General features: G+C 31.6%; 1 protein-coding gene across 1 annotated transcript; it reads left to right on the top strand.

The window, feature by feature from the left end:
* The first annotated feature begins 1558 nt into the window (after positions 1-1558).
* Positions 1559-13732, top strand: Or-29 (olfactory receptor 29). Its single transcript, XM_073084184.1, has 9 exons — positions 1559-2352; positions 4513-4609; positions 4836-4940; positions 5140-5295; positions 6466-6494; positions 7718-7958; positions 8157-8267; positions 8721-8906; positions 9391-13732. The coding sequence occupies exons 1-9, from the start codon at positions 1559-1561 to the stop codon at positions 10132-10134; spliced, it is 2463 nt and encodes an 820-aa protein (XP_072940285.1). The 3' UTR covers positions 10135-13732.
* Positions 13733-15724: the final 1992 nt, after the last annotated feature.

Here is a 15724-nt window from a genome sequence, read left to right as displayed (position 1 = left end):
GGCAATGGTCCTTTGGGATGGATTACAGATATGTATGGGCAACAGAGGCCAGTTTACCCTTAGGTAGACTCTATGCTCGCTTGCTACTTCCAAATTATACAAAAGAGTGTGGAAACCTCTCCTTACTAATAAATCCAAATGGATTGAACACGGAAACAACGCAAATGCGTGGTTTCCGAATCCAATTGAAGATAATAAACGAAAATCATTTTTTTATTATACCAACTTCACGAAACAGTCTTGACGAAAACCCGAAAATGTTAAATTTCATATTTAATTATTTACATTTATTATTCAAGTCTATAATTAAATCATTCTAATATTTAAATTCTTGTTATCATAAAACAGAATATTGGAACCTAAACATATGGCACTTTCCCGCCACGTTATTCAAACGGTAATTATACATCATCCCCATCAATGTTGTGTGATGGCTTCATTATTCTTTAAACCGGGGAGCGGTTGGTGTGACCGCCACACCTCCGTTTCACGGCTCTAATAGAGACATCCAAATTACGGGTTTGTATTCCGATATGATGTTAATACCGTTGTAGGTATTGACACTTTAGTGATGGGACAAGTTGGTAATGTGTTTAATTTATCGATAGAAATATTTTTCTTTATATTTTTTAAGAATAAATAATAAAAAATGTTATAACAGTACTATATCCAACACGTTATCATTATGAATTTATTTTTAGTAACTATTTTAAGTAATATGCTTTGCTTCCTTGGAATTCCTTGGAATAAAAGTTAACTTGAATTTGATTTAAATATGATTTTTATGAAGACACGTTTATTACTTTAAGTTACGTTTTATCTCATTAAATGAAATAGATCTAAGCTACTGTATCGTTCCACCTTTGCTTCTTTTGACTTATGGACATATACTTCTTTATTCCAAAAATTTAATTCTGAGTATGTCTTGGAATACAATGTATTCATATTGATATATTGGCTATACCTCGATAATGCTCGTATCAAAGTATTTGACAAGCAAGTCAGTAAATTCCTACTTGACTTTGTTTTACTGATAACCATGAAGTTACAATGCAAGTTGCCACAAATGCAGTAGTTACATGATCTGCTATATTTTTGAAACTTCTTAATTATAACAAGTAACTCACCGTCAGTTATACAAATGTACAGTAAAATACAGTAGTCCCACAAAAAAATGTCTCATTCAAATGAATAACATAAACAGTTGACAGAAAAATACTGGAGGAATCAAAAATAAATTTCTGGTTTGATAATAAGTTCTGTGGCTTATTTTTGTTTTACTTCGTATAAAATTTGTTAAAGACTTTTTGATTTACGCGTACGGGATTAAAATGACTGTAATATACAATACTTAAGTAGAGTAGAAAAAATGGAGAACGTTTCCTTATTACATTAAAAATGTAAAGCAACGTGTCACGTACAAAACCTATCTATGTGTGATTTGTATCCATACGAATCATTAGGGCTAGCAAGCGGGGTGACAGACTATATATACGATGAAGCAAATATTTTTCTACACTCACTTTTTTATTTTACCGGAGTCACACGTGTAAACAAAATGCTAAAAACATTTTTACAGGGCTTAGAAGATCCAAAAAGGCCCTTCCTGGGTCCCAATTATTGGATTTTATGCAAAATGGGCCTAATATTACCAGAAAGTCGAGCAGCAAAAATTGCTTATATAATATTGCATGAAATCGTTACCTTTTTTGTAGTAACTCAATACATGGAGTTGTACGTGATAAGATTAGACTTGGATCTAGTACTTACGAATCTAAAGATTTCTATGCTGAGTATTGTTTGTATTGTAAAAGCTAATACCTTCCTATTTTGGCAAGTCAATTGGAAGGAAGTCATTGAATACGTAACTGAAGCTGACAAATATGAGAGAGAAACCAAAGACGCAGTTAAAGGAAAAATTCTCGACACGTACACCAAGTACTGCAGGCGCGTTATTTACTTTTACTGGGTCTTAGTGTTTACTACTTTCATAACTGTGACAACAACGCCTCTGATGCGATATATATCTTCAGCAAATTTCCGTGAAGCCATATCAAACGGGACTGAATATTTTCCTCACATCTTTAGTTCCTGGATGCCATTTGACAAATACCACTCACCAGGAAGCTGGATTACTGTTATGTGGCACATATTACTATGTGCATATGGAGCTGGTATAATGGCGGCTTATGACACATGCATCGTAGTTGTCATGGTTTTCTTTGGAGGTAAACTTGACCTTCTGCGGGAAAGATGCAAGCAAATGCTTGGCAGAAACGGACTAGGAATCAGTGAAGAAGAATCTGGGAAAATAATACGACAACTTCATAATACACATATGCTTTTGATGAAGTAAGTGTTTAATCGTTTATTAGTATTGTTTGAGTTCTTTTTTTATAGATGGGAGAATGCATTAGCAAAACCATTATATCCATTTCTCCAAATCATATATTACAACAGCAGTGCTATGTATTTTACAAATGTCCAAGCTGCGGCCTAAAAGTCTGTGACCACTTACTATTAGGAGTCACAGTGCATGCTCATTGACTGCTTTCCTTGTTGGATTTGAGCCTTCACTTGCTTATTTTGATCTTCGTCAGCGATTCTTAATTTTTTTGCAACATGTACTTACAGTAGATCCCTTGTCATGTTTCTGATTAAGTACTTCTCATTTTCATTAAACTACAGTTTTCTGATTGATTATGCAGTTAGTCTATTGTTAAAATTATTCTTAAAATGAAATTTATGATAATTTGCTGTTTCCATATGTGCCATTCCAATAAACTTATGTAGATCCTTATACTGTGCTTATGGACAGTTTTTCTAATACGAATACAATATTAATTGTGACGTCGTAAATGGTTTTTAAATGACAATAATCAAAATCCACATGTTTTATTCAAAGTCTATTCTTTATTGATTTATAAGTCAATTATTCCTGCCACTACCTCATCGAAAGGTGCTTTGTTAGGGCGAAGAAGCTGTTAAAACTTTCTGACATTATAGTTTTAGTACGAAAACGAACTAGTACGAAAACGGATAGTTTATTTTATTATTATTATTATTGGCTAAAACATTAAATTTTCTAATTATAATTACTGTAAAATCAAGGCTCTCCATACCCATACCACTCCATACCACTCAGAACTACCAAAGAATTAAGTGAATGCTTTCAAATCGAAATGTTTTAGTACAATTTGAAGATGGTAGAATGCTCTATAATTCGACTCCGACGGAACCACCGACACACCTTTTTTTATAATATAGGAGTCCATCGAGACGAGCATGCAGTCCATCTGATGGTAAGTGGCTACTGCCGCCCATGGACATCTGTAATGAACCCCAGATAGGATTAGATATTCCTACCTGAGATCAGCCACAGATGCGCCGCTACCCCTGAGGACTAAGCTGGAACGCCTCGGAAAAGTCTGTCTCCCTTACCACACCCTTCAACGGAACACAGCAGCGCCTAACACTGCTGTTATTAGGTAGAAATAGGTGTAGCGGTGGTGCCGCTGAAGTCGAACCACAAAGGGTTCTACCACCTGCAAAACCTACCTATCTCTGTCTAATAAACTACTGTTATTAAGTGTTGCTGTTGTGGTAATGAAGAAATACTTTTTCGAGGCATTTCTGCTTAGTCCTTAGGGGTAGAGGCGCATCGGTGGCCGACCTCAGATAGGAATCTAATCTGGAGTTGATTACAGATGTTCAGAGGAGGCAGTAGCCATTTACTATCAGGTGGATTGCATGCACGTGTGCTACTTCTATTTTATTTTAAAATAAACAATGGCTAAACAAATTACTTGTACTCTGAGTCTAAAAGTTATTGAAATGCAGTATTTTGTATACGTATTTATACTAGTAGTAGTTTACATAGACGAGTACAGTCACATTAATAACTAGTTATACTGAATAACTTAAAATTTAATTTAATTAGCTTTGTCAAAAATCCGTTTCTTTATTTTTAATAGATTATTTATAGTATAAGTAGATTAAAACATTCATAAAAGTAGACATTGATTAGACAATAATTATATTAAGTGCATACCCAAATAGTGTACTTTTATAATTATTTATTAGAATAAACGGCTATGATTACATAATCTATCATAAATATAGCTTGGAAATAAATTTTTTGAAGCGGTATTACAGACAAATATTTTAATTACGAATAATCATTTACCTACTATTTACTCGTAAGTTAATAAGTAATAAGTTATCAATCTAAAATCAAGTTAATCTAAGTCTCAATTAAGGCAATCATTGATATTTTTATTATTAATTTATTATGATAACCTTTTTAAACTGGATAAAATGTATCAGTTAACCTATGTAAGAATACAATGGTGTTAGTAGAATTTATTTAAATATCGATATTTCGTGCCCATCCCATGGCGCGAGTATTATTAAAAGGTATTTTTGTATAGATTCCATACGATAACAAAAACAATAATTACGTCTATAATAATATACATTTATTGGAAAATTAATCAGAGATTTTTGTTTCAGGCATTCCCGATTATTCAATTCCTTACTATCACCAGTGATGTTTTTGTATGTTGTAATGTGTTCGTTGATGCTTTGTGCGAGTGCCTTTCAGCTTACAGTAAGTATATAGATATTTTAAATAAATATACTTTCGAATTCCACAGTCTGTTTGATGACTACTTATATTTTTTCTGTAGAAGGCCCTGAACATGATTTATGATGATGATATTTCGAACCACGTAATAATGTTTAACTTTTTTTAATATTACATAAAACTCCGGAAGAAGTTACTGAAGTCTTCTTTCCTTTGCAAATTTCATCAGTAAATCTATGTCTATTTTCAGTCTGCAACAAACACTACGCAGAAGTTGCTGATGGCCGAATATTTGATTTTCGGCATAGCTCAATTATTTATGTTTTGTTGGCACAGCAATGATGTATTAGTAAAGGTAAATTATAAATTAAATTACATTTTTACGAACTATTTTCTCTTATAAAATCTACTACGCATATCTAATCAGTGTTTATAGTTAATCGCCAAAATCACAGTCACATTTAGAATGAAGTTACTTTAAATCAAATCTTATTTGTGTAATGCATCATCTAAACGCTACAGAACTTTCATGTTTAATTAACTTTGCGTAACAGAGTGAGAACGTAATGCTTGGACCTTATGAGAGCCAGTGGTGGGCAGCGAGCCTGCGTCAACGGAAGAACGTGCTTATCCTCGCGGGCCAATTGCAATTAGCGCATACCTACACAGCTGGGCCGTTCACTAAGCTAACCCTCTCCACGTTTATCACGGTACGTTATGCTCTAACCCTGCCCCTGAGTAAGTAACTGACTCCGGAAACCCATGTTAATTTTATTATATTGTATAGAACCATAGACCAATACTTTATGAAATGCAAAATACTATCATGAACATATCGAAAAAAAAATCAAATTCCAGGTGAGTTGATAATATGAGAAATGAAGCATAAATTATAATTAAGATAAGTATTAATTGGGGCCATGCAGGGCAACAGCCAAGGAGGGCCACATACATCTGTATTTAATGGCAACGCGGTGGTTAGGTCATATATTTTTGCAGGTGGAAGAAAGAGTTTATTGTGAGAGAAACACTTACCCAATATGGGCAATTGGGCATACATGCGATGCCCCGTTCTTTTGAGCCTTTTAGGTACGATATCTCTAATTATGTTTTTAATACAGAATTTCATTGTATGGAATTGCAAATTTGTTGACGATAAGTATCGTAAATAAACTATTTTTGAACTAAAATGTTTGCCATGGAGTAGATTACAAAGGTTATTCTGTGGATGATGTCACGATTTCAGTAGGCGTGGCAATAGCCGTAATAGTAAAATACGTAGTGTTACTTAATTGACGGTAATAACGAGCCCTTTAATATTTAAACAAGCCTTATGTCATTCAACACTTCATGACAAGAAAATTATGGGATTTGCTGATATTCCACTTTTACTTAACACATCAACTTGTGGTGCATAAAATTAAATAGGTACGCTCGTTGTACCGAAGACATGCTTTGAAGCTAAGTCTAACCTAGTAACTACTGTCTTAGGGTATGGTTTGGCATACTAGATCATGCTACTCCATGTTGGTTGATGGAGGATTGTATGGGTTAGTGGCTGACTTAAGTAATTCGTTATCAATCCGTCCCATTGAGTCTTATAATCATAAATACAATATTTTGGAGTAGGTACCGGTCGGGGCCAATAAGTTAAAGCATGGAAGCGCGCATTTGACCCACAGTAATACTACCGGAGTGATTACTGTTATAGTCCGCGCCAAACTGCCAGTTCGCTCTGAAGTTGTTGCGAGTAGGTGTAGTCATACAATTTGCTATGGCGGCGCGACTTATTTATATATTCACAGCGGACTAGGAGTTTCGCGCGGACTATACAAGTTTTGTACGTAATTTATAAATCATTAACATTTTGTTTGTTGCAGATTCTAAAGGGAGCGTATAGTTACTATACATTATTACGAAAATAAGTGCATCGTTAATAGGTACATCTTAGGACAGCAGCAGCTATATTGTGTTAAAATTTATTCAATGTAGTACACTACTGTCGAGTTCATCACTTTATTATTTTAATTTTTATCTGCTCCATATTTTTCGATTATTAAATTAAGTTCTTAATTATTTGTATGTCTATAAAGTATTTGTAAACCCATAATGAAATAAATAATACAATTTATCATAAGTATATTTCCTTTGCCTTATGGGTGATGTTAGTTAAGTTACCTATTACAGCATGATTACAGCTGGACTAAAATGTACACTAATAGAATACATTGGTAATTGGACCGGTTTCGCATCAGAAAACTATACTGAATTACATGATTTCCTAGATTGCCTTTTTTAAGTCACTGGACTCCTTGATTTGATTGAAAAAGTGAGAAAAATAAAATGAAGACTATGTAATCAGGATCGGAGTTAGAACAGGACTAATGCGGGGCTTCCACATGAGAGGAGCCCACAATAGAAAAAGAAAAAAATAATTTCGACGAGTCAGCATCTTATACTTATTTGAAACAGTGATTAATGTTTGTTTTTTTAAAAAAGGCGTGGAAATAATTTTATTTGTTGGTAGTCATTTTTTAAAACTTCACGGAAATAAATATTCCTTTAATTTCGAAAAATGATTAGGGACTCCTACTCTTTTATCCCCTATTCCCTAATCCACCCCTAATATTACCACCCCCTTTAATTATAGTATGCTCTTTTTTGAAAACATTATTAATTAAACCAACATCTCCCACCACAGAGATGAAAAGCTCTTTCAAAACTTTAGCAAAGAAAGTAATTCATTCCCTTTGAAGGAAAGATAGAATGGAGAAAATGTTTGTTTTACGTTCCTTTGTTTTACAATTCCACAACTTTCAAACTGTAAGTAAAATCAGAAAAAAATATCATAATATCAATTTATTGTAAAATTTATTGATGTTTTATGTCTTTAAAACATACAAATTGACATATTAATTTTAAAACGAAAAATAAAATGAAATAATAAAAATTAAAAAATTACGATTACGTTCCGTTTCTGCTAAAAGCAGTTTTAGTTTCGATGCTGCCCGCGAGAGTTCAATAAACTCGGAATGTCATCGCCTAGCAGGCTTTTTAGAAATGTCACTATTGGTTATTGGCTTTATTTGTAGTGATTGTTTAGTGGTTTTTACTTAAATCCGTGTAATAGACTGTGATTTTTGCGTTAATTGATATGGAAACTCAAAATCCTCAAGAGCGAGTGGTGCCGATACAGTATGTTCGTGGCTCCAGAGCATTCCGTCAGTTCAAAAACCCTCCTCAGCCGCATATGTGTATCCAAGACACAATTAAGGATACGACAGAGAAACTGTACATAAATGTGCTAGGATGGCAGAAAATTGCGAATCCGAAACAGTATTCCGATCCCATACCTTTGTACGGCGGAATGCAAGTGAGTACATCACGTTCTCTTTTCAAAAATCCCAATAATTTCGTGACAGAATCAACAGTAGCTCACTGACAACATCTATTGGTGCCAGTAACAGTTACTGATTCTTGCAAACATTAAAAACATATGTAGAAGAAACTTCTCATTTTCCTTAAATAATAATTGCTAGAATTTGTATTGATTTTGAATTTTTTTTCTCAGGTGCATCAAGGTTGTGGCCCCAATAGCAACAGGCCACCACTCCTCGTGTTTGCGGTAATGGTTAATCCCGATATATTAAAAGCAAATGGGAAAAATGCTGCTAATCCTACAGTATGTATTGTTACCTATTTCAATACTGTCTTGATCAGTCAACATATTGTAAGCTAAATTTTTGATCAACATGGCATAGTTTTTATGTTTAGAAATGAACAATTTAGGACTTGTATCTGATAAATAATGTCTTTAATCATATCTTACCACTAAGTAAGTCATTGTTGAGTACATGACCTTTATAAAATAATAAACTTTAATATCAATATACAGAGCTAATAACTTAACAGATTAGTTATTATATTAAGTAATAGGTATAAAGAATACTTTTTAATAAACTTCACATAGAGAAAAGCTTATCTATAGTAATGGAATAGAATATTGTGGATGTATATCACATATTATCATCACATTACTGTATATTAGTAAGACAAACAGCTATGAATCAATGGGGTTATATGGAATACATTGTTTAAAACATCAAATTCATTCTCTTGTCGTATCTCATTTCAGGATCGGGAAGCGCTGGTGAGTCTCCTGTGTGACTTCGTAGAAGCAATGAATCCAGGTCTAGTGCTTGCAAGGAATCCAGTGATCCTGAAAGACAGAGACTTAGCTGGTGAGCTGAAGGATGTCTGGCTGGCAGTTCAGAACAAGCGGGAGAGGGAAAAAGGCATGAACCAAGATGTAATGTACAAGGTAAACCTGATGTCAAATGAATAGTATCAAGGTGGCAATTTGAATTATGTTGGACATGAACAGTTATATTTTGAATCTCTTCCTTTATTGTTTATGTTAACTTGCATAAATGTTTTTTTTTTTTCTACAAAAATTGTACCTTTCTCATGAGTATCTGCCAATAAAACAATTGATTTAATTGTAAGTCTATACTAATGTTAAAAAGAGGAAAACTTTGTTTGTTTGTTTGATTGTAATGAATAGGCTCAAAAACTACTGGACCGATTTTAAAAATTCTTTCACTGTTAGAAAGCTACGTTATCCATGAGTAAGATAGGCTATATTTTATATGATATATATTTGATAAATATATTTTGAGGCGGTACAAAGTTTGCCGGGTCAGCTAGTCCTATATATAGATGTAGTAAATGGTGCCTAACCTCGATTTAAACATCAATTGATTATTTCTTAACACACACTTATATGATGCTTATTATTATTACAGGTGTATGATATTGATGGTATAGGCAATGAAGAAATCAATGAAGAAGACAGACAAAATAGTTTGAGACATAAACAAAACGACAATGGTTCTCCAAACAGATCACAGAACTGCGATAAGAAGGCAGTAAAATCATCAAAACAAATACTTTTAAATGCAGGACAGAAGTCTGAATTTGATTCAGGCATGAATAACTATCAATTAAATCAGAATAACTTGAACAGAGATAATAGATGTGTAAACACAGATGCAGATACCACTTACTGTACTCCTGTCTATGGACAGATAGTCTCCAGTAGAGAGAACCACAATCAAATAAATGATATTCAACAGAAATTTGCAGCAAGCGAGAACACTAAACCTTCCAGCTCTTTCCGGAAAGATTGGGACCCAGTGCATGGTAAAACTTCAGACAATTGGGACGATGTATCAAAACGTAACACATCAAATATAAAACCAAATGAGGGTGATCTAAAAAAGCAAAAAGGCAAGTCAGATAAAACAAATAAGGTAAGCAATGGTAAATCCAATTACAACTTTTTTCCAGTGTTTGACAATAAAGCAAGTGAAGAATCAAAGTCTGCCAAGGACAATGTGTCTGCTGAAAGTTTGCACAAGGAACAAGAAATAATAAACGAAGACAATTCTAAAATAATTCTAGACCCAATGCAGAAGCTAGTTCTGCATTCGACTGATAATAAAATATGTGATAATAAGACAAGTGCTCTCAGCTCGTTTAGCTCGTAATCGTAAAGCTTTTTACAATTGACTTTTGTATGGCAGTTGACTTTGTGTAAGCTTAGATGTTGGTTATGAAATGTTTTAGTAATCAATTGTAAAATATGAAATAGGATGAACAATTATTAAGACTAGTCAAGTTCGTTTGGACAAATAATTTTAAAGAGAAGTAATTATTAAATGATATTAGCATTCAAAAGACATTAATGTTCAACTTTTTATCGATCTAAATTATATTGAAATCTCACTTTGATCATGAAGATTTGGTCGGTTTTGTATTAAAGGAGTGAAAGAGTGACTTGTTGATGGTAACATTACAGTATGAGCGTGTGTCACCAAGTATTTGTAGTTAATGTTGTTGGTAGACGACATCACGCGTGTACTGTAATATTATACATGTGGGCTTTTCTTAATTTGCATGCAGTGTGAGTGCTCATATACGTAACGGTTGTGTATATTTCCTATCGTTTTATAGTAATGTATGTATGGGTCATGTTTCCATGCTCATTGTTAATGGAGCATTCTGAATATTGGAGATTTTTGTACATTGCTATGTTTTTCATTGTTGCCAATTTAATGATAAATTTGAAACGTTATTAAAGTTAAAAGACAACATTGACGTTTATTGCTCATTGTAAAATTCTAAATGTGAATTGTGAATAATTATTTGACATAATGGTCCAATTTGCGTTTATAGCATTCAGAGCATTTACAAAGATATTATAATTAATCATATTGTAAAGGAAGTTATTTTATATTATAATATATTTGTATTAATTAAGTATTGGAACTGACAGGGAACATATTTAAGCTGAAGCAAGCAAATGTAAGTAACACAAAGAAATGCCTGTGCAAGTAAGTAAACATTTTTTTATATGCAATATTCTGTTTACTCATTTGCATAAGGTCTTAAGTAAATGATAAATGAATAGATATATACAAGATGTATAAGAAGACATCATTAAATATTCATTATATAAACTTTAAAAGAAAGTTATTGTTGATTTTAAAGAAGATACAACTATAGATTTGAGGTATTATAGGCCTAATACAACTGATAATTTTGTGTTTCAAATGTAATAATATAATAATTCTCCTTATTATCATCTACATATATGTGTATATTTTCAAGATTTGTAAATCAAGTCTTTATGCTTTGTTGAGAGTATTGTGGCATAAACATTAACTAATTATACATTAACGTCTAGCCATAAATGAATTGATATTTTCATACAGAAACATCCAAATGGCTCTTAAGAATTAAAAATGTATAGTTTAGCTGAAACAATCTCTAAATACTATAAGCTATTGTTGGACCTTAGATTTAAAGTGACAATTAATATAACTTTTTAATTAAAATTTCTAATTAATCTGTTTCATTGTGATCTCAAAATAATAATATAAAATCCTTCATAATCAATTAAATGTTTGTATGTGATTGTAACACTGCCAAAAGACGCTTCAATAATTTTTCACCTGAATTATAATTGCACAATTTTTCCTGTAAATTTTGCTCCCTTGAAATTATTATCTTGTTATTCATACCACAATGTTGTCATAAATAAAAAATATTTATATATATGTATTCAAAATAATGTAATAATAATTATTAATTAGTATTGTTCGAAAAGAAACTAAGTGTGTCAGTCATGCGAATACTTCCATACTATTGATATAATAAATTTAATAGTGAGGTTATTTACAACCGACTCTACTTGAAAGATTTATTCATTGAGTAAGTAATATCGAATACTATATTATAAGTACCGAACGATTGGTCAGTGGATATTTAAGTTGTGGGATTCTATCAAGTAGTGTCGCGTGTGATACATAAACCTTAAGATTGACCAAAGTTTACTTAAATGTTATTAAACAATCGTATTTGACCGTTTTCTTTGACTTGGTTATATTATTAAAATGTATGATTTGATTATTTTTTAATTTCTCGAATATTGCATAAAATATTTATATTATAAATATATTTTATAAATGGATAGTATTAAACATAGTTTTAGTTGTTAATTTTAAATCTATTTGATACTCATATTGATTTTGTATTAACTCTCCTGTTACGCAAATTCTGTATATTATTATGTTGCTGAATACTTGTAACTTTTATATAAATGAAGGATAGGCAACATTTTATCATTTTATAATAATTTTATAGTGCAGATTTTATTATATTTAATCAAATAATAAAATTGTTTCATACAAACTAAGTAACTTCATAAGAAATCATATTGTTATAAAGTCTCCAAAGGAAATCATGACGTGTTTTCCTTTTGATAAACTCTTTGCATGTGTTACGATGCTTATAATACCATATTTTATCCTTAATGTACGTTTTGTACATCGCTACATGAATGCATGTTTTCAGGGGCAGAACATCTGCAGGTACATAAGATTGTTTTCTATAACAACAATAATTTTGAGTAGGACAGATTCCATTAACATTTTTATATTTTTTTAAATAAATGACAGGATAAATAGTTATGGCCTATTAGATGCTTTATCGGATAGAAATAGACATTTTGTTACATAGCATCAAGATAATATTGTGAGAAAGAAATCAATAATAAAAAAGACGAAAATATTAATTACTAAACGCTGAAATCCCCTATGACTTTAATCTTGTTTAAAAGTTGTTTCCCAGTATTTGTTGCATGTTATAAGTTATATAATTTACCATTATTATTTTATTGCTAAGTATTTCATGATTCCACGGACTTGGATTGCATTTATTTTCTTAAAAATATGTATATTTTTGACGTGGTACTTTTAATGTTTAGAAATAGTTTGTATTTTGTAGACAAAAGTATTCCTGATGAAAAAGAAACATTTTTATGTTATTTTAATGTATTTTTTATATGTACGTCGCATTTATGTGGCATTTTATTCCCTTGTATTCAGTAATCATCATTATGTTCCTTTGCTATGAAAGCTTGTAATTTTATAAATATAGTTTTAGCTAGTTTTATTTATAGATTCGTCATTAATAACTTCATTTAATCAATACTACCAACCTAGTCTGTACTTGCAATATTAATACCTATACATTCTTTAAGATAAAATAACATATGATTTCTTCATATTCTTTTTATGTACCTATTTCTGTATCGTTATAGCCATTATTTTGAGCGATATTTTAGACTGTTTTCCAAGTTCCACTTCATGGTGTAAGTACTTCAACCACACAGAGGCATTAAATATTTACTATAAATGTAAAATTCGTATTTTTGATTGGTTAACTTTTACTGATACTTTATAGCCAACCGTTAATGGATCGTAATATTTCCAAAAAAATAAGTATTAATTTTATATTAATGGCATTATACTTCGCAAATTATAACATTGTTGACTGGTTTAACTTTTTGTTTGTCTTAATTTGTTAATAATAATCCGAAAGATACTGATGGTGGTGAATTGTAACATTGAAAACAAACTAAAATACGCAAAATAAGTATTGTCGAGATTTTCATTTATTTACGTACCTACCCTAAATAAGATTTTAGAAGACCTCTGTATGTACGCTATATCTAATAATAATGGATTATATCGGATCTCTTGTTTACAGTATTTCAAATTACATGTCATTTACAAGACTGGTTTTTCTCGTTTTATTTTAATATCATACAAGCCTATTTGGTGAAGCTGAAATTATGACTATTTTTTAACCATTTAGCCATTTACGTATATACCTATATACAATGACATTTTATACAATAGTTATAGTTATAGATCAATGCCTATATATAGGTACGTGTGTATGTTGCTGTTAGTCTCATTATAACTTCTCATTATAGGAAAGATCCTAAAAAAATCTTTCGTTATAAATTTAGGCGTCTTCATCTTTATTCAACCAAAATAAACTAATCTCAAAAATATATTACTTCTATGGGGTACTTTAAGATCTGTCGAGATATCACTATTAGAGATGTGCCGAGTCAGGTCGACTCGAGTCAGTACTCGAGTACTTACATAAACTCGCATACTCGAGTACCAATAGTGAGTACTCGAGTACCAGTAATACTCGAATACTGACGTTACTCGTACACTACAAATACTACTCGTACAAGTAAAATTTGATAATTTTGTGTAGTGAGAGGCGTTTTTTTTTTTTGCTATTCCGTATTTTTTGTGTAGTGAGTGGCGTTTTTTTTTTTTTGCTCTTCCGTATTTTTTTGTGTAGTGAGTGGCGTTTTTTTTTTTTTTTGCTATTGGACTGTATGTTGTGCAAAGTACTCGAGTACTTTGTGAATACTTTGGACTCGAGTACTGACTCGATTCTTTTTTATAAGTACTCATATAAAAAAGAATCGAGTCAGTACTCGAATACCAAAATTGGCCGACTCGGCACCTCACTAATCACTATCTGTGAAAAAGTTCTCCTTAAGAAATACATTCGAAAAAGTGCCGCTGAACCTGAGGAATTAATCCTCCTCCCTTTGCCCTCTTTGTAAAAAGCGGCTAGAAAAGTATTGAAAAAAGTAATAATTTTATTTATGTGAAATACACAGATAAGTAGTGAAATATAAAATACTTTTTAACACGCTTTTATTAGCTTCAGACGTATGTATGTTAGTATGTAACGGAATCTTTCAACATGATTTTAACCCCCTTCAAAACGTCGGATTAACCCGAAATTTGGCATACTTATTAAGGACCGATGACAATTCAATATTTTAAACATTAATAGTTTTGTACCATTGTCCTTATCAACATCCTCTGGATTAACGATTTTCGAGGCGAGATTTTTCAAACACCTTCAGCAAAGTTCATCGCAACTTTAGATTGCATATAATAATTATTGCTATTTAGTTTCAATAGGCGTAACTTTTATATCGTGATTTTTAGTTTAGAAAATAATAATGTTATTTCCCTATAACTCAAATGTTCTGAAACATATCTATAATGCCCTCTTGTAGAATGATTTTTAGGATTCCGTACTCAAAGGTTAAAACGAAACCCTCTGCGGTCTGTTCGTCTGTCGTTGGGCTTTATCTCTTAAATCGCAATAGATAGACACTTGATTTTTTTACAAACGATGAATAATGGTGGTCGCTATAACGAGAAATACTAAAAATTAATAAATAATTATAGTTCAAAAAACTAAAAAACACGCTTTTATGATAAAATCAACTAAAAAGTAGAAAATAATTTTCAATCTAAGAATCAATTAAGGAACAGTAAATAGTATAATTGTGGAAAAAGTGTGGGGTGCTTTTCGAACCTGATAAATGGAGCACCCCACACTTTTTCCACAATTCTACTATTTACTGTTCCTTAATTGATTCTTAGATTGAAAATTATTTTCTACTTTTTAGTTGATTTTATCATAAAAGCGTGTTTTTTAGTTTTTTGAACTATAATTATTTATACTTAGTTCTGTTTAGCTTATCTGTAAGAAGCTAGTTTAAGGCAAATTAAAAAATTAAGAGTTCACTGAGATAAATAATGTAAGAAACATATTAAGTTTTTAGGTTTTTTTCGTTTTTGGTGCGGATGGACCTGGGGTGTTCTGAGTAAAGAGTATAGTAACCTCTATACGTTCTGAGGGATAAAGTGGACTTTATTTGCAGTTAATAAAAACAGGCTAAAA

Source organism: Epargyreus clarus, unplaced genomic scaffold (genome assembly GCF_041222505.1).
Source record: "Epargyreus clarus isolate Ecla_fem2 unplaced genomic scaffold, WU_Ecla_fem_2.2 ptg000021l, whole genome shotgun sequence".
In the NCBI taxonomy this organism is placed as follows: domain Eukaryota; kingdom Metazoa; phylum Arthropoda; class Insecta; order Lepidoptera; family Hesperiidae; genus Epargyreus; species Epargyreus clarus.
Note: the sequence above shows the minus strand (reverse complement) of the source record. Positions and strands in the feature narration are given on the sequence as shown.